General features: G+C 72.2%; 1 protein-coding gene across 1 annotated transcript; it reads right to left on the bottom strand.

The window, feature by feature from the left end:
• Positions 1-80: 80 nt before the first annotated feature.
• On the bottom strand, positions 81-16400 carry CACNB1 (calcium voltage-gated channel auxiliary subunit beta 1). Its single transcript, XM_067311893.1, has 14 exons — positions 16236-16400; positions 13475-13561; positions 10685-10804; positions 9739-9861; positions 9458-9594; positions 9262-9338; positions 6442-6461; positions 6069-6149; positions 5907-5965; positions 5658-5767; positions 4494-4645; positions 4210-4305; positions 3477-3662; positions 81-628 (listed from the first exon to the last, which is right to left on the bottom strand). The coding sequence occupies exons 1-14, from the start codon at positions 16320-16322 to the stop codon at positions 149-151; spliced, it is 1815 nt and encodes a 604-aa protein (XP_067167994.1). The 5' UTR covers positions 16323-16400; the 3' UTR covers positions 81-148.
• Positions 16401-16988: the final 588 nt, after the last annotated feature.

Here is a 16988-nt window from a genome sequence, read left to right as displayed (position 1 = left end):
AGGGGCTCCCCAGCAGGCAAAGGGGGGGCCCTACGCAATCGGGGGCAAGCGGGAGCTCTCCCCCCACCCCAAATCAGTGCTTGCGGGGGGGGGGGGGGAGCCTGTCCTTGGGGATCCCCGGGGGTCCCCCCCCACCCCACCCCCAATCCTAGCGGATATAAACCTCCTGGCCCCAGCCCTCCATGTCGTTCTGGTTGAGCCCCAGGGGCTCCGGGGGGTCGGGGCAATACCGGTCCTGGCCCTTGGCCCGGCCTCGCGGCGCCCGGCTCCGGCTCTCGCGCCCGGGCTCCTCCTCGTCCCAGGCGCCGGCGCGCTGCTGGGGCTGGCGGTGAGGCAGGGCGCGGGGCGGGCAGGCGCCGGGGGGGCCCCGCGGCTCCACCTCGGCCTCCTCGCAGGGGTCCGTCTCGATGTCCATGCAGGAATCGCCGGGCTCCGTGTAGGCCGAGTCCCGGCTGCCCTGGGTCTCCGAGTCGAAGGTGTCCTGGCGGGAGAGGCTGCGGGGGGCGGCGCGGGGGGGCGCCTGGCCGCGGCGGCTCTGCGCGCGGCCGCCCGCCTCGCCCGGGCACTCGTGGAGGCTGCCGCCGTGCTGCCCCTCGCGCGGCGGCTCCCCGTGCACTAGGAACGGGCCCTGGTTAGGAGAAGCATCACACCGTGCAGGGAGGCGCAGGTTAGCGGCCACGCCGGGTTAGGCACACGCACGCCACGCACGCGCACGCGCATCCCGCAGAGCTGCCGGCGCGGCGCATGCGCCCTGCCCAGCCTGGCCTGCCGGCCCGGCTCCGGGGGGGGGGTTCGCCAGAGCGGGAACGGAGCAAAGAGGGAAACGGAGGGGTTGCGTGGGGTGGGAGAACGGGGGGGGCTGCAGGGTCGGGGCTGACAGCGGCGGCGTCCCCCCACACCAGAAGATTTAGCGACAGACAACACAGGACGCACGTGTCCCCTCTGCCTCCTGCCCCGGGGCGAGCGCCGCGCGTGCCCCAGGTTCAGGCACGGCCTCTCCCACCGGCTCTCCCGCTGCGGGGCCCTGCCGGGCCGGAGATGCTGGCCGGGTCCGCGGCCACCCCTCGTCCCAGCCTGCCCTCGCCCGGCACCAGGAGTGCCCGAAGCCCTCGCTGCCGCGGCCGCCCGGATGCTGGGGTTCCCCGAGGGCTCCGGACAGGCGTGGGAGCACCCGGCGTGGAAAGAAGCGGGTCTGGGTCCCACCTGCCCTGCGTGGGGGGGGGGGGGATCCTGGCAGCCCCCAGGGAAGCGTAACGTGGGGGGCCGTGGAGGGTGCAGATCCCTGAGGGACCCCAATCCCCAGGGAGGCCCCTGATCCTGGGGGCGGCAGGCACAGGTGCCCAGAGGGCCCCGATTCCAGAGGGGTCTGATTCCGGGCTTGGCCCCAATCCCAGGGTGGGGAGCAGGTGCCCAGGGGTGGCCCCCGTCCCAGGGATGGCCCCAATCTCAGGGGGCAGATCCTTGGGAGGGGGCAATCCAGGGAGGGGGGAGCAGATCTCCAGAGCAATCCCAGGGATGGCCCCAAAGCCTGGGGCAGGATGCAGGTCCCTGGGGTGGTCCCAGTCCCAGCAGGGTGCAGATCCCTGCGGAGGCCCCAATCCTAGGGACGGCCCTGATCCCTGGGGCAGGGTGCAGGCCCCCGGGGTGGCCCTGATCCCTGGGGGGTTGCAGGTCCCTGGGGTGGCCACGATCCCTGGGGAGCTGCAGGACCCCAGGGATGGCCCCAAACCCTGGGAGCTGCAGGTCCCTGGGGTGGTCCTGATCCCAGGAGGGTGCAGATCCCTGCGGTGGCCCCAATCCCAGGGATAGCCCTGATCCCTGGGGCAGGGTGCAGACCCCTGGGATGGCCCCGAACCCTGGGGAACTGCAAGCCCCCCAGGTGGCCCCAAACCCTGGGGAGCTGCAGGTCCCCGGGGTGGCCCCAAACTCTGAGGAGCTGCAAGCCTCCGGGGTGGCCCCGAACCCTGAGGAGCTGCAGGTCCCTGGGGTGGCCCCAAACCCTGGGGCAGGATGCAGGCCCCTGGAGTGGCCCCGATTCCTGGGGAGCTGCAGGTCCCCACGGTGGCCCGGTTCCCTGGGGAGCTGCAGGTCCCCACGGTGGCCCGGCTCCCTGGGGCAGGGTGCAGGCGCCCAGGATGGCTCCCCAGGGTGGCCCCGAACCCTGGGGAGCTGCAGGTCCCTGGGGTAGCCCCAATCCTTGGGGAGCTGCAGGCCCCTGGGGTGGCCCCGCTCCCGGGGGCAGGATGCAGGCCCCTGGGGTGGCCCCAATCCTTGGGGAGCTGCAGGTCCCCGTGGTGGCCCCGCTCCCGGGGGCAGGGCGCAGGTCCCTGGGGTGGCCCCAATCCTTGGGGAGCTGCAGGCCCCTGGGGTGGCCCCGCTCCCGGGGGCAGGATGCAGGCCCCTGGGGTGGCCCCAATCCTTGGGGAGCTGCAGGTCCCCGTGGTGGCCCCGCTCCCGGGGGCAGGGCGCAGGTCCCTGGGGTGGCCCCAATCCTTGGGGAGCTGCAGGTCCCCGGGGTGGCCCCGCTCCCGGGGGCAGGATGCAGGCCCCTGGGGTGGCCCCAATCCTTGGGGAGCTGCAGGTCCCCGTGGTGGCCCCGCTCCCGGGGGCAGGATGCAGGCCCCTGGGGTGGCCCCAATCCTTGGGGAGCTGCAGGTCCCCGTGGTGGCCCCGCTCCCGGGGGCAGGATGCAGACCCCTGGGGTAGCCCCAATCCTTGGGGAGCTGCAGGTCCCCGGGGTGGCCCCGCTCCCGGGGGCAGGATGCAGGCCCCTGGGGTGGCCCCAATCCTTGGGGAGCTGCAGGTCCCCGGGGTGGCCCTGCTCCCGGGGGCAGGATGCAGGCCCCTGGGGTGGCCCCAATCCTTGGGGAGCTGCAGGTCCCCGTGGTGGCCCCGCTCCCGGGGGCAGGGCGCAGGTCCCTGGGGTGGCCCCAATCCTTGGGGAGCTGCAGGTCCCCGTGGTGGCCCCGCTCCCGGGGGCAGGATGCAGGCCCCTGGGGTGGCCCCAATCCTTGGGGAGCTGCAGGTCCCCGTGGTGGCCCCGCTCCCGGGGGCAGGATGCAGACCCCTGGGGTAGCCCCAATCCTTGGGGAGCTGCAGGTCCCCGGGGTGGCCCCGCTCCCGGGGGCAGGATGCAGGCCCCTGGGGTGGCCCCAATCCTTGGGGAGCTGCAGGTCCCCGGGGTGGCCCTGCTCCCGGGGGCAGGATGCAGGCCCCTGGGGTGGCCCCAATCCTTGGGGAGCTGCAGGTCCCCGTGGTGGCCCCGCTCCCGGGGGCAGGGCGCAGGTCCCCGGGGTGGCCCCGACGCCAGCGCCAGCCCCAAACGCAGGGGGCGCGGGCCCACGCGAGGGGGGGGTCGTCCCGGGCCCGGCTCACAGCGCGTGCTCCTCGAGGAGGCCCGGGGGGCTGGGGGCGGGCTCGCCGCCCCCCCGGCCCCACAGGCTCAGGTTCCTCCGCAGCGAGGTCAGCACCTGTACCTGGAGGTTGGAGACGGGGGCGGGGCTGGCGGCCAGCGCCGCCGTGGCCATGGTGCGGTTCAGCAGCGGATTGGGCGGGTTGCTGCTGGGCGGGTGCGTGGCCTTCCAATAGGCTTCCAGGTACTCCGCCAGGTGCTCGCAGGCGTCCTCCAATTGGTTCTCGTCCAGGATGATGTCGAACATCTCCTGCGAGGGAGGGCACGGTGGGCGGGGCCTCCGGACAGGATGGGGGTGGTGGGCGGAGCCTATGGGCCCAGGGCGGAGCCTCTGCTCCAAGAGGGGCGGGGCCTCTGGCCAGGAGGGGGTGGTGCCTACAGGCCCAGGGCGGAGCCTCTGGTCAAGACAAGGTGGTGGGTGGAGCCTCAGAACCAAAGGCGGAGCCTCTGGTCAGGTTTTGGTGGTAGGAGGAGCATCTGGCCTTTGGGGCGGAGTCTCTGGACTACAGGGGTGGAGCCTCTGATCCCAATGAGGATGTGGGTGGAGTCTATGCTGCTGGGGGGGTGGAGCCTTGGGCTAAGATAAGGTGGTGGGTGGAGCCTATGGGGCCAGGGTGGGGCCTCTGGTGCCAAAGGGGTTGAGGCTCCGGCTAGGATGAGGTGGTGGGAGGAGCTTCTGGCCTGTAGGGGAGGAGCTTCTGGCCCCGGTGTGGTGGTAGGTGGAGCCTATGGACCCAGAGCAGCACCAGTGGGCGGAGCCAAGGCCAGGCCGGGTAGGGGCAGGGAGCCGTACTCACCGGCGGGCACTGCGCCAGCTTGTCCGACGCCACCATCTGCACGTTGAGGTGCTTCGCCTGGGACTTGCCCCGGGACTTCACAAGCCGCTGGAGCACCTGGGGCGGGAGAGGGCGACGCTGGGGCAGCCCGGGGTGGCCGCAGGGATCCCCCCAACCCCACCACCGCAGCCCTGCTCCCACCCTGCCTTCCCCAGCCCACGTCCCCTGGGGCAGCCCCATCTCCCAGCGTGGCCAGGGCGGGGGCTGTCCCGTGCCCACCCACCCTTGCGGCGCCCCGTGCCCACCTTGGGGGACGTGATTTTGATGTAGACGATGATGGGGGCCAGGGAAGTCTTGGCCAGCTGGGCCGGGTGGTTGATGGTGTCAGCGTCCAAGGCCACCAACTGCAGCGTCCGGGCCAGCTCAAAGATGCGCTCGGTCTCGCTCTGGACCTCGGCTGCCATAGCGGGGAGACAGCGAGGGTCAGGGCGAGACAATGTAGAGGGACAGGAGAGCAAGTGGGGCAGGGTACATCAGGGAGAAGTGCTGGGAGACATGGCGAGGGAAATGGGACAGATGACAGGACCAGGAAAGGTCTCGTACTGGGCCTTGGCCACCCTCAAGGTCACCCCAGCCCCAGGGACGTGGGGCTGCAGGTGACCTTGCACTGCAGGTCCTGGACGGAGGCGGCTTCGGGCACCCAGCACTGGTGCCATGCCTATGCAGACCATGGGGTGGCTGGGTTACGGGGAGGGGGGGGCTAAGCCACCCCTGGACCACATGTGCGTGGGGTGGGAGGTTGGGTGAGGCTGCGTGACCGGGGTCTCCCTAACCCGCAGGCTGTGGGGTGGCCAGACCCGGCGGTGCTCCAGCAGGAGCATCCCCAAGGCTGGTCAGGGCCAGGCAGCGGGGGCTGCAAGGGGCTGCGTCCCCACTGCCTCCGGCCGGGCAGGGGGCTGGCGGGGGTCCCGACGGGTCCAAGCTACATACCCAAGACATCTGTATCAGGAGCAGGGGAGGAAGTAAGCAGCGCAGAGGGGGAGGAAACCCAAAAGAAAGGAGAAAAAGGGGAAAGAAAAACAAAAGAAAGAGAAGATGAAGGGGGGAGGAGGGGGAGAGAGACTGAGTCAAATCGGCCAGCGGGGGCGGAAGGCCCCGGCTCCCCTCGCACCCCGCGCGCGCGTGCTGCGTTCGCGCACGTCAGTCGCCCCGCGGCAGCGGAGATGCAGGCTGTGCCCCAGCATCTCGTCCCCCGGCGTGCTGGGGGGGGGGGGGGACAAGCTGTGCCCCGGAGCGGGTGGGAGCAGCACCCCGGGACGAGACGGGATGGGGAAGGGGGAACGCCAGGCTGCCGGGGTCCCCGGCTGATACAGATGCGCGCTTGGGAGCCACCGCCTGCTCGGCCAGGCGGCAGGGCGAGCGCGCCGCGGGCTGCCCGACGCGACGGAGCCGCCGCGGCGCCTCCTTACCCAGGCTGGAGCGCGTGCTGGAGCGCTCGATGATGGTGTGTTTGCTGGGGTTGTTCAGGACGGAGCGCTTGGCCAGGGAGATGTCGGCCGTCACCCGCGTGATGGAGATCCTGGGGGACGGAGAGGCAGCAGTGGGAGAGGGAGGCAGAGCAACAGCAGCTAAAAATCCCCCCCCCCCCCCAAAAACCAATCCTCGGGGTGCAGGACAGCCCGGGACGCCCCTGCTACCCCCCCCCCCTTGACACCCACCTGCCGTCGAAGCGATGCTTGAGGAAGTCGAAGAGGGCTTTCTGCATCATGTCAGTGACCTGGGGAGGGAGGGAGGGAGGAAGGAGGAGGGAGGAAGGCCTCAGCAGGCGCAGCCCGCCAGCGCCCGCGGCGGGGGCCGGGGCCGCGCGGCCCGCTCCTCACCTCGTAGCCCTTCAGCGACGGCCCCACCAGGATGATGGGCCGCATGGAGGGCACCACGTCGTACGGGGGCACGTGCTCGGCCTGCGGGGGCAGAGCCGGGCGTTAGAGAGGTCGGGACGGGGCCGGGAGAGCGGGAGCCCTGGGTCGCCCCGTTTTAGGGGGGGGTGGGTGCGTGGAGAGGGCACGCGGCCGTGCTCGGGGGGGGGACCACCACCGCCTCCGCGGACCCTGTGCCCGGCCCCGTTGGGGGCTGCTTGCCGGGTGGGGGGGGGGGGATGCGTGCGGCGTGGGGCACCCCATCCCCTTCCCCATGGGCCCTCCCAGGGAGGGGGGCTGGGGGCTGGGGGGGGGGGGGGGTCCTGCCGCTACTCACCGACTTCTGCTTCTGCTTCGCTACGTGCCGAGACGCCGCGCGCGGGGCCGGGGCGGGCGAGAGAAGACAAACAAGGCATGCGTGTTATCCACAGTCGCCCCGCGCGAGCACGCAGGCGGCAAGGGGGGGGGGTCGGGGGGGTGGGGGGACACGCAGGAAGGCAGGCGGGGGGGCGCCGGGGGCAGCGGGAGGGACGGACACACAGCGGGACGGGGGGGGGGGGGAACATGGGGGGATGATGCACCCAAACTGGGCTCGGGATGATGGGGAGCTAAAGGACCGGCTTGGGGGGGTTGGGGGGGGGTCCCCGTGGGATGCACGTGCCCCACCGTGCCGCCCCCAGGCCAGCGCACGGGGCTGCTCGACGGGGAGCCCACCGCCCCTCGGCGGAGGGGAGGCAAAGCTGGCAGCGTTATTAGTTAATATTAAATATAACCCCTGTCCTTAATCGAAAATGGGGTGCGACTGGGGCTTCTGCGGGGCAGCAAAGCCGAGGCGCCTCGGAGGATGGGGCTGTCGGTGCCTTGGTAAGGGAGGGAAGGCGGCGAGGCCAGGGCCCCCGAGCACACGAGGCCGAGGGGACGAGGGTCCCCCCGGCACGGCGAGGCCGCGGGGTCTGCCCTGGCCGCGCAAAGCACCCGCTCGTCCTCCCGGGCCATCGGAGCCCTCGTTTTCCAAGCCAAAGTCCTGGCTGCGGGTGCAAAAGGCCCCGCGGGGAGGAGAAGGGCATCGGGGCGGACACCCCCGCCCCGGGGTTTGGTTCCGCCCAAGCCCACCCATCATCTGCCCAGTTTGGGGGAGGGGGAACACTCCATTCTCATTTGCGGGGGGAGACGAGAAGAGACGCCACCGTGCTGGCACAAACCATGCGCACACTGGGGGCTCCGGGCTGGGGCGTGGGCTGACCCATCCCACGGCACGGGGGGGGGGGGCATGGACTGACACATCCCATGGTGTGTGGGGGGAGGCAGTCATGGACTGATCCATCCCATGGTGTGTGGGGGGAGGCAGTCATGGACTGATCCATCTCCTGGCTCCCAGGAAGGGGGGACAGTCATGGACTGATCCATTCCATGGTCACAGGAGGGGGAGGCAGTCATGGACTGATCCATCTCCTGGTTCACAGGAGGGGGGGGAACAGTCATCGACTGATCCACCCCATAGTGCATGGGGGAGGCAGTCATGGACTGATCCATCTCCTAGTTCACAGGAGGGGAGGACAGTCATGGACTGATCCATCCCATGGTGCATGGGGGAGGCAGTCATGGACTGATCCATCTCTTGGGTCACAGGAGGGGAGGACAGTCATGGACTGATCCATCCCATGGTGCATGGGGGAGGCAGTCATGGACTGATCCATCTCCTGGGTCACAGGAGGGGAGGACAGTCATGGACTGATCCATCTCCTGGTTCACAGGAGGGGGGGAACAGTCACGGACTGATCCATCCCATGGTGCATGGGGGAGGCAGTCACGGACTGACCCATCCCATGGTCATGGAGGCCACCACAGCCATCCTCAGCCCTGCTCCCGGCTCTCCAGCACTCACGCCCCATGCTGCGGCGCGGGGACACGATGCTGCCGTGCCCGGCGAGGCTCCGCGTGTCCCCGAGCCGTGCCGCTGGCACCCAGCCCCGGCAGGCGCCCAGCCCCAGCGGCGCCCCGTCGCACACCATGCCCCCCGCCAGCCCTCCCAGGCAGTGTTAGGGCAGGCAGGGTGCAGCAGGCGAGCGCGAGGCCGGGGCCAGCGTGCACGGGCTCCGTTACCTTCCTAAAGAAGGGGATGCGCTTGGTGTGGGCAGGGGGGGTGGTGACACTGCTCACACTACTCTTAGGGGAGCGTTGGGTCTCCATGGCCTCCTCCTCCTCTAACTCATCGGGGTCAAAGGCAAAGCTAGGCATGTCCAGGGCACCTGGGGACGGACAGGGAGCCGGAGCGAGAGGGAGGGGAAGGAGAAAAGAACAGGAATAATGGTAATAAAAAGAGAGGAAAAATGGAAACAGGGATGTGGGAAGAGCATGAGGATGGTGGGGACAGGAGCGGAGAGAAATAGGGGAAAGGAGGCTCCCAGGGCAGACGGAGCAGCAGGCTGGGGGCTCCCGGGGGGGGGGGGGCGCTCGTCCGTCTGTGCGTGTCCAGCAAGCAGGGCCGCGTGCGGGCAGCTCTGTGCACGCTCCCAGCACACGTGCACGCACACGTGAATGCGTCCCCCGCGCACGCTGCACACCGCCGCGCGCACGCACACGCACACGGGTGTGCAGCGTGCCCGCAGGGCGTGCGCAGCGTGCCCGGCGCCGCGGCTCAGCGTGCACGCGGGCGGTTCAGCACGCGGGTGCAGCCACGGACGCCTGCGCCTGCACCGGCTGGCAGCGCGGCTCGGGGAGCCCCGTGGGGACACGCACCCGGACGGACGTCCCACCTGTGTCCTGGCCCCCCCCCTCCGCCTGGCCTCGTGCACGGTCACCGCCACCCAGCCGGCCCCGACACCCCGCTCTGCCCCGGCTGCCGGCGACCCTCTGCCTGGGAGAGCTTTTCCCGCTGCGGCTGTGCCGACCCCGCACGTGCACCTGGGGGGGGGGACAGGACCCGCACGGCACTGCGCCCCCAGCACGTCCCAGCTGCCACCTCCACCCTGCACAGGGGCACGTGGGGCAGGTCAAGGGGGTCCGTCCTGGCCCCCTTTGGTGGCGACGAGGGAGTAGTGGGGACAGAGCTGCTGTGATTTACGGGGCGGACGAAGGGGGGGTTCCCAGGACCCCCCCCCCAGCTGGACCTGCCCCATTCAGGCCCGAGGGCAGCGGGGACCCCGGACACTCTTACCGCTGGCCGGTGGGGTGGGCCGGCGGGTCCCCGTCACCACGTCGCCCAGGCTGGAGCTGGAGTTGTCTCCCGATTTGCTGGATGGGGAGAAGCACGGAGAGAAGAGTCAGCGCCCAGACGGGGAAGGGGGACGAGGACGGGATGGAGGGACCTGGGGAGAGCCCGGGGGGGGGGGGTGATGCGGGACGAGTCCCACCTCGAGCTCAGGCGGTTCTGCCTCATCTTCTGCTCCTGCAGCAGCCGCATGTTTTCCAGCTTGACGGGGCTGGGGATGAAGCCGACCTCGCAGCCCTCCTTCACCAGGCGCCCAATCCACCAGTCGTTGTTGTACTTCTGCGCCGGGGAGGGGGGGGAAATGCCTGAAACCCCCGCGGTGCCCAGCCCCACGGCAGCCCCCCCGCCACTCCCAGCCCCACGGTGACCCCCAGCCCCACATCCCCGCGCATCCCCCCCCCCCCCCCCGGCCCCAGCTCCCACCTCCTTGATGTGCAGGAAGTCTTTGGGCTCGAAGCAGATGGCCATGCCCTGCACGGGCACGTCGTCGCTGGCGGAGGGGTTGTAGCCGACGTTCGTCCGCACGGCAAATGCCACCGGCTTCGTCTGCCGGCAGGAGAGGGCTCAGCGTGGGGAAGCATCTCCCAGCGCGCTCCCCTGCCCAAACCGCGGCGGCGCCCGGCGGTGGCGAGCGCCAGGACACCCGGGTCGCGCTCCCGCCGCCCCCGGGGCCGTTCCCCCGGGCGCTGGCCCGGCCCCAGGCCTGGCGCCGCTGGCAGGCGCCGGTGCCAGCGCATCCAGCCCGGCAGCGGGGCTGGCTCAGCTCCTAATGGACGCTACAGCTCAGCCGCTCGCCCGGAGCCCGGGCTGGGGACACGGCGCCCTGGGAGACGACGGGAGGAACGAGAGGCTCATTAGCTAATTGCCTCGGGCCCGTGGCCAAGGAGCGACGGGTGCTCAGAGAGCAGGAGCAGAACCAGGCGTCCGGGCTCCCAGGTCCACCCCCTGCACCCCCCCTCCCTTCCCAGAGCAGGGACATCCGTGATCCTGGAGCGACCACATCAGGGCACAGGACCCCCCCTGGGAGAGAGACCAGGCAATGGGGCAGGGACAGCTCGGGGGGGGGACGCAGGGCTTGGAGGGGGACTGCTGGGGGTCCCCGGGTCCCCTTCGCCTGGGGGGGCCAGGAGGAGCAGGCTGCGGAGGCAGCCCGGCACGGTGGGTCCCAAAGCTGGGGACTGGCTTTGCCAGGGAAACGGCCAGGCGGGGGGGGCTCAGGGCGCCCAGTGGGGAACAAGCTGGAGTCGAAGGGATCCGGGCTGGCCCCATGCAACCTGGGGCAGTGGGTCCCATCCTGGCCGGGGCAGAGGGTGCTGAGGGCCAGGCAGGTGGCAGGGGTGCCCGCGGGAATGCTGCCCTTCCGTCCCACCTTGGCTTTCTCCAGCTGCGCCAGCGCCTGGCGCTCGGCCTCCTTGCGCAGCGCCTCGCGGTCCTCCTCCAGCGACACGTCCGAGTCCGAGGGGCGGCTGGTGTAGGACTCCGCCGAGCCCTGGGGGAGCAAGGAGGGGGGTCAGCGCGTGCCGGGCCACGCAGCCGTCTCCCCCCAGACCCTTCTTGTTAGGGGTGGCGTCCATCATCGTGCCCTTTGGGCGCGCTAGGGAGAAACCACCCCCAAAATCTGCCTCCTCCCTGTGCAGGGGTAAATCCTGCCCAGCCGTATCCAGGACGGGTGAGATGCCTACAGGCAATGGGGTTGTCAGAATCCAGGACCGTTTTGCGCCTGGACACCTGGGTTTCTTGCTGAGATGGGTGGGAGAAGCAGGGTGCAGGACACCAAGGTTCCCCCCCAGCTCCATCCGGCACCGGGGAAGCTCCCCCCCACCCTCGCCCCGTGCCTCAGTTTCCCGCTGGGCCCCGCGGGCAGCGCGGGGGCAGGAGGGGTTACGGCAGGTCGAGCGCCGGGGTGCAGCTGTTCTCACCGCTCCGGGAGGGAACGTGATAGCCGACACCGGCGCAGGACGGCGCCTGCTCCCGTCCCCGCGGCGGCCAGGGCTGCCCAGGCCTCCCGTCAAAGCCAGGAGGGCCAGGAGGAGCCCAGGCATCCGCACCCACCTGCCGGCGCTCCTGGAGGCCGGGGAGCTGCCCGCTGCACCCAGGCGGTCCCCCCCCGCCACGGAGAAGGCTCAGCAGTGGCAGCTCTGCCCCGTCCGTCACGGGGTCCCGCAGCGATGGGGAAACTGAGGCGCGGAGCGACTCCGGGTCACCCCAGGACAAGGCTGGGGAAGGAAGCCAGGAGTCGGGGCTCCTGCTCCCCTTTCCCTGGACTGCCCTCCTGCCTCAGCCCGGAGCAGGAGCCCAGGAGGGGGCAGTGGGGCTGGGCAGCACGGGAGACCCCCGGACGCCCCCAGCGCCAGGGCAGGGGGCACCTCGGGGGACAGCAAAGGCACCAGCCGTTCCTGGAGGGCTGCTCCCCCCCTCCAGCCCCTCTGCAATCCCTTAAGCCCCACTGGAGCCCCCCCAAACTGCAGGAGCCCCCGACCCTACCTACAGACCCAGGGATGCCGGCAGCTCTGCCTCCGGCAGCGGAGCGTCTGGCAGGCGTGCCGGGGAGCCGGGGCCGTGCCGTGGGAGGGCAGCCAGGTTTGGCTCCCGCGGGTGGACGGACGGACGGACGGACGGCAGCGGCACGCGGGCCAGCGCAGGCCCCTCGGCAGGCCTCAGCACCGGGGCAGCGGGGCTGTCGCCTGGCCGGACACCCCATGGCTCTCCCGGGGGTGCCGGGGCAGGGGCGCAGCTCCAGAGAGCTGGGGTGGATGGGGGCAACGGGACGGCCGTCCCCACTGCTGCCCACGTCCCCTCTCCGGGGCTATTTTTCCAGCTGCGCCACGGGAGCAAGGCCAGGGGCAGCCAGGGAAACTGAGGCACGGTGCTGGGGGTGCGCTGGGGTCTGCAAGCCCTCCCTGACCCACCACCAGCTGCTGCCAGCAGGCCCAGAGCAGGGCAGGTGGGCGACACGGCAGCACCACCCCGGGCAGGAGCGCTGACCCCCCCCCCATCCCCCCCCAGTACCGGGATCTTCCTGAACCCCCCAGACCCCTGGCGAGACTGGGGGGGGGGGGGGGGCGGTGGGAGGTCACCTGGGGTCCTGGCACAACGTCCTCACCCCAGAGACCCCCGTGGACCCCACCAGCTCCTGGGACTTCCTGCTCCAACGCCGACGGAGCCGCGGGGGACCCCGCACCGAGGGCACCGGGGGACAGAGGGGGGACGGGGGCGGATGGCACCAGGGCACCGCTGGCAAGCGCAGGCGGGAGGGCGCGGGGGCCCCGTCCCGGGCCCCGGGGGGGGCGGGGGGGTGGGCTGAGGGGCAGGGGGGCACGGGGACGCTCACCAGGGCCGCGTGGTGGTCTTTGCTGCCTATCTCCATGGTGGCGGGACCGGGGGCGAGTGGGCTGCGGGGGCCGGCAGGCGCTGCGCTGGGGCGCCCGCGGGTCGGGTTTCAACGCCCTGCGACATTCGCAGCCTGCCGGGGTATATTTAGCCCAGGGCGGGGGGGGGTGGGGGCCGGGGCGGGGGGGGGCCGCAGGGGTCGGTGCCAAGCCAGCGGCTCTGACGGCTGGAAGGGGCTGGGGAGGACGGGCTCGATGCCGGGCGGGCGATGCCAGGGCTTCCTGGAGCTCACGTGCCCCCCAGGAGGGGACGGAAATGCCCCAAAGCTCTGCTCTGACCTGGGGGGGGGGGGGCACAGCTGGGTCCATCTCAGCCATCGCAAGGGGCCACGGTGGCGCTGGGGGGGCTGATGGTGGCAAACCTGGCTCCCCCCCCTCGCTGTCCCCAGGGGCCAAGGGTCATCGCAGCCCCGCAGCTGGCTGACCCCCCAGTGCCCCAAAAATGAGACCCGGCTCCGGGCCACCGAGGTCCCTTCCCCTGTGCCGGTTACCATGGGAACGACACTGGATCCTGGATCCGGCAGGGAGCTGCGAGCGTGGGGAGGGCACGGAAGAGCTGGCTACGGCCAAACCCCCGGGGACCAGCTCTGCCCCCTTCCAGCCCTGCGACCCCCCAGCACCAGCCCCGAAGGCCACATTGCCCCAGGGACAAACCCAGCGACCTCGTCCCCCCTGCCGAGAGCCAGGCTGGCAAGACCCCCCCATCCGAGGAGATTCCCAGGCAGCGCGGGGTGCCGCCGGGGGCTCCCTGTCCCGCCGGCCCTGCTCACCTGCCGGACGAAGCTGTTGGACGTCGTGTCGGACGAGGTGCTGCCGTCGGAGCGCTTGAAGCGGCTCTTCCGCTTGCTGTACTTGCCCTGCAAGAGGAGAGGAGAGCTGGGTGAGCGCCGGAGCGCGCGGGGGACCGCGGCCGGCACCGCGGGGGGGGGCCGCCTCTGCCCCTCCGGCCCCAGCCACTCGCCCGCCACGAAGGAAACTCCATCCCCCCCCCGCCGGCGGCCAGGGAGCAAACTTAGCTCATTAGTTCTCGCGGGCAGAGAAGGGAAACTGAGGCAGGGCGCAGCGGCAGCCCGGCGAGCCCCAACGCCCTGCCCTCACCCACCCGCGGCTTTTGGCTGCACCCGGCGCCCGCAGCTGCAAACACGGAGTAACCCCCAAACGCCGGGGGCTGGCAGCACCGGCCCCCCCATCCCGCAGCCCTGCTCTCCACCAGCCCCGCGTGCTGCGGCCCTTCCCGAGGAGACGGAGCGAAACCTCTTTGGCAGGGGGGGGAAACTGAGGCAGGGAGGCAGCTGGCCGGGGGCCCCGCATGGTTTCTGCTGCGAGACCCGACCCCAAACTCCCCCCGCGCAGGGGAGGCTCAGCCCTGCCCCAGGTCCGAGGGGGAATTAACCCTCCCGGGGGCCGCGGGGCTGGACCCTGCCGCTCCCGGCAGCTCCGGCTGCGGCAAGGGAAGCAGGCGGCGCGCGCGGCCCCCGCCTCGGGCCGTCCCCAGGGCCCCAGCATCGAATTAGCCGCTGGGCTGGGGCTAGTCTCCATGGAGAGGAGCAGGAGGCCGCGGGGCTGATTGGATTTGCGGGAGAGCCTGGCCGCCTGCGCCCGGCTCCTCGCCGCAGCGAGGGGACGGCCACAGCCACCGCCCCCGACGCCGCGGTCCCCCGACACCGGGGTCCCCTGCAGCTGAGCCCAGCTGGGGAGGACGGATGGGGCAGCTCCGAGCTCCCAGGGCTGCTCCTGCTCCAGGGGGCCTGACCCTGCGCCATATGGGGGGAGCAACCCCCCCAGCAGATACGGGGGGAACCATCCTGCCCAGGCTCCAAGCAGCATCCCGGGGCTGGGGCGGCATCACCCGGGGGCTGGGGAGGGCAGGGGGCGAGGAGCGCGTGACGTTCCCACCACCCGCCGCCTGCACCCTTCTGCACGCACATCCCGCACGCCTCCGGCCCCGCACACCTTCGCGCGCACGCACCGGCCTTGCACGCGCACACGCGCCGTGCAAACGGCCACGCACACGTGCGCCCCGTGCACAAGCGCACCCGCCCGCGCCGGCCGACACCTCGGCGCCCCCAAACCCGCCGCCCTCCCTGCCGGCACCCGGCCGGCTCGGCTGAGCGCACGCGGCTCCGCAACCGCCCGTTCGACCCGAAACACCCCCGGTTCCGCCCCGCTTCCTCCAGTGCCTCCTGCTGGGGCAAACTGGAAGAGGGAGCAGCTGCCCCCGGCGCCCCCCAGGCCTCGCGGCGCCTCCTCCCGGGAGCCCCACGCGGGTGCCGGGGTGCGGCCGCGGGGCCGAGGTTGGGGGCAAAAGGCTGGAACGTGCCGGGGCAGCGCCGAGGCGCGAGCGGGGCTGTCGCCTGCCCGGCGTCTCGGAGGGACAGCTGGGCCCAGCTGCCACCCAGCCCGGGGGATGCGCGGTCCCCCCGCGCAGGGCAGGGCAGGACCCGATATTTTTAGGTTCTTCATCCTCGACGCCCCGGCCCCCCGCCGAGCGCCCGGCCCCATCCGTCGCTCTGAGCAGAGCGACGGACGTGGCTCAGGCTCAGCTGCGAATGTCCCCGGGTCGGGGGGGGGGCAGGGGGGGGCAGGCCCACGGCCCTGCTGCCGGCGCTGGGTTAACCACAGCCACGGCGAGAGACGCCCTGGAAGCGGCGGAGACGCGGTCTGCAAAGCCTTCGCCCGCCCGAGGCCTGGCCGTTCCCGGGGGCCGGGTGCAGCCGGGGCCTTTCCCCCCCCCCCCGCCCCGTCCGTGCTCCGACTCGCTGATGCTCCCCAGACTGCAAAGGGAAAGGGGGGGGAGGTCCCATCCCCACGGAGGGGGGTGGCAGCGGCGTGGGGAGGGGGCAGCACCCGGCCGGACCGCAGGGAAGGGGTGCTGAGCTCTGCTCCCAGGGTCCGGGGTGCCCCCCCCCCACCCCGCATCGCCAGCCCCCGGCGGGACCGGACAGACACACGTCCCTTCCCCGCCGCCCCGCGCACCCGGGCCCAAGGGGACTGGGCTTTGGGGGGGGGGGGGGGAAGGGGGGGGAGCCGCCACGCACCGTCTCCGTGCAGAGTTTGCCCAATTCCTAAAAGTTTCCCGGTGCGCGGACACCTCCCTCCCCGCGCCCCAGGGCAGCGCCCGTGCTCCGGACGCCCGGCTCCGCACTCCGCGCGCTCCAGGTGGGCAAATCCCTCGGGAAGCGGTGACACAGCACGCGGCAGGGAAAACCCGGCCGTGCCGAACCCCCCACCCCCCCCCCCGCCGGTGCGCTAACCCCGGGGTAGACCTTCCCTCCGGGGCGCCTGGCGTTAAAGCGGGGGGGGGGGTCCCACTTGGGATCCCCCCCCCCCCGCTCGGCGGCTTGGCCATGGGTGGGAGCCACCCTATTTTGCCTGCGGGGGGCTGAAATCTCCTCCCTCCCCGGGTATTGGGGGGGGGGGCCGAGCCGCACCGATCCCCCCCCCCCCCTTGTGCGGGCACCAAGCCCTGGGGGGGGATCGATGGGTCTCGCCCCGCGGCCGTGCGCTTATCGGGAGCGGCCGGGCTGTCACCTGGAGGGCGGCGTTGTCGAAGACGTCCATCTGGATGTCCTGCGTGGAGCTGTACGGGGTGCGGGCCATGCCGCCTTCCCGCACCATGGAGCTCGCCGGCGACGGCGGACGGGGCCCGGGCCTGGCCTCCGCCGCACCGGCCCCCGCGGCGACGGGCGGCCCCGGCGTGCAGGGAGCGCGAGGAGGAGGAGGAGGAGGAGGAGGAGGAGGAGGAGGAGGAGGAGGAAGGAGGGGGGGGGGACGGTGGGCCTCCGCCTCCGCCCCCGCCCCGGCCGCTCCCACCGCGCTCCCGGGAAGGATGGCGGGGGGGGGATGCGGGATGCAGCACCCCCCCAAAGCGGCGCCTTCCCCCGGGGCAAGGAGGGGGGCAGCGGCTGGGGGCGGGGGGGGGGTGGTTGGGGGTACGGGGAGGTGGAGGATCCCCCCCACACACACAGCCTGGGGGGCGTCGCGGCCGTGCCCAGGGCAGCCCGCCAGCCCCGGGGCGAGCAGGCTTTCGCCCGCAGCAGCCTCCCCCGCAGGGAGACGGGGGGGCGGGGGGGACGCGGGGCCCCCGGCCCTTTGCACGGCTCGAGACGGGGTGCAGAGGCAGCCATGCCCCCTTCCCCAAACGTCAGCACCCGGAGCTGGCTGTGCCCCACTCCGGGGAACCCGCGGCTCCCGCAGGACGAGGCTGCTCGTGGCTTCTCCTAAACCCCCGGTTTCTCCCCACATCCCGTCCCCGGATCCTTCCCGGAGCGGAGATCTCTGCGG

This window comes from Apteryx mantelli, chromosome 28 (assembly GCF_036417845.1).
Source record: "Apteryx mantelli isolate bAptMan1 chromosome 28, bAptMan1.hap1, whole genome shotgun sequence".
Taxonomy (NCBI): domain Eukaryota; kingdom Metazoa; phylum Chordata; class Aves; order Apterygiformes; family Apterygidae; genus Apteryx; species Apteryx mantelli.
This window is presented reverse-complemented; position numbering and strand designations above follow the sequence as displayed.

Excerpts from the sequence above, each read along its gene's own strand:
- CACNB1 (XM_067311893.1), bottom strand. The coding sequence starts at position 16,322 with ATGGTGCGGGAAGGCGGCATGGCCCGCACCCCGTACAGCTCCACGCAG. Across the intron at positions 9,862-10,684 it reads CGCAGCTGGAGAAAGCCAAG|ACGAAGCCGGTGGCATTTGC; the intron begins GTGGGACGGAAG and ends TCCTGCCGGCAG. Across the intron at positions 5,768-5,906 it reads AAGCATCGCTTCGACGGCAG|GATCTCCATCACGCGGGTGA; the intron begins GTGGGTGTCAAG and ends TCCGTCCCCCAG.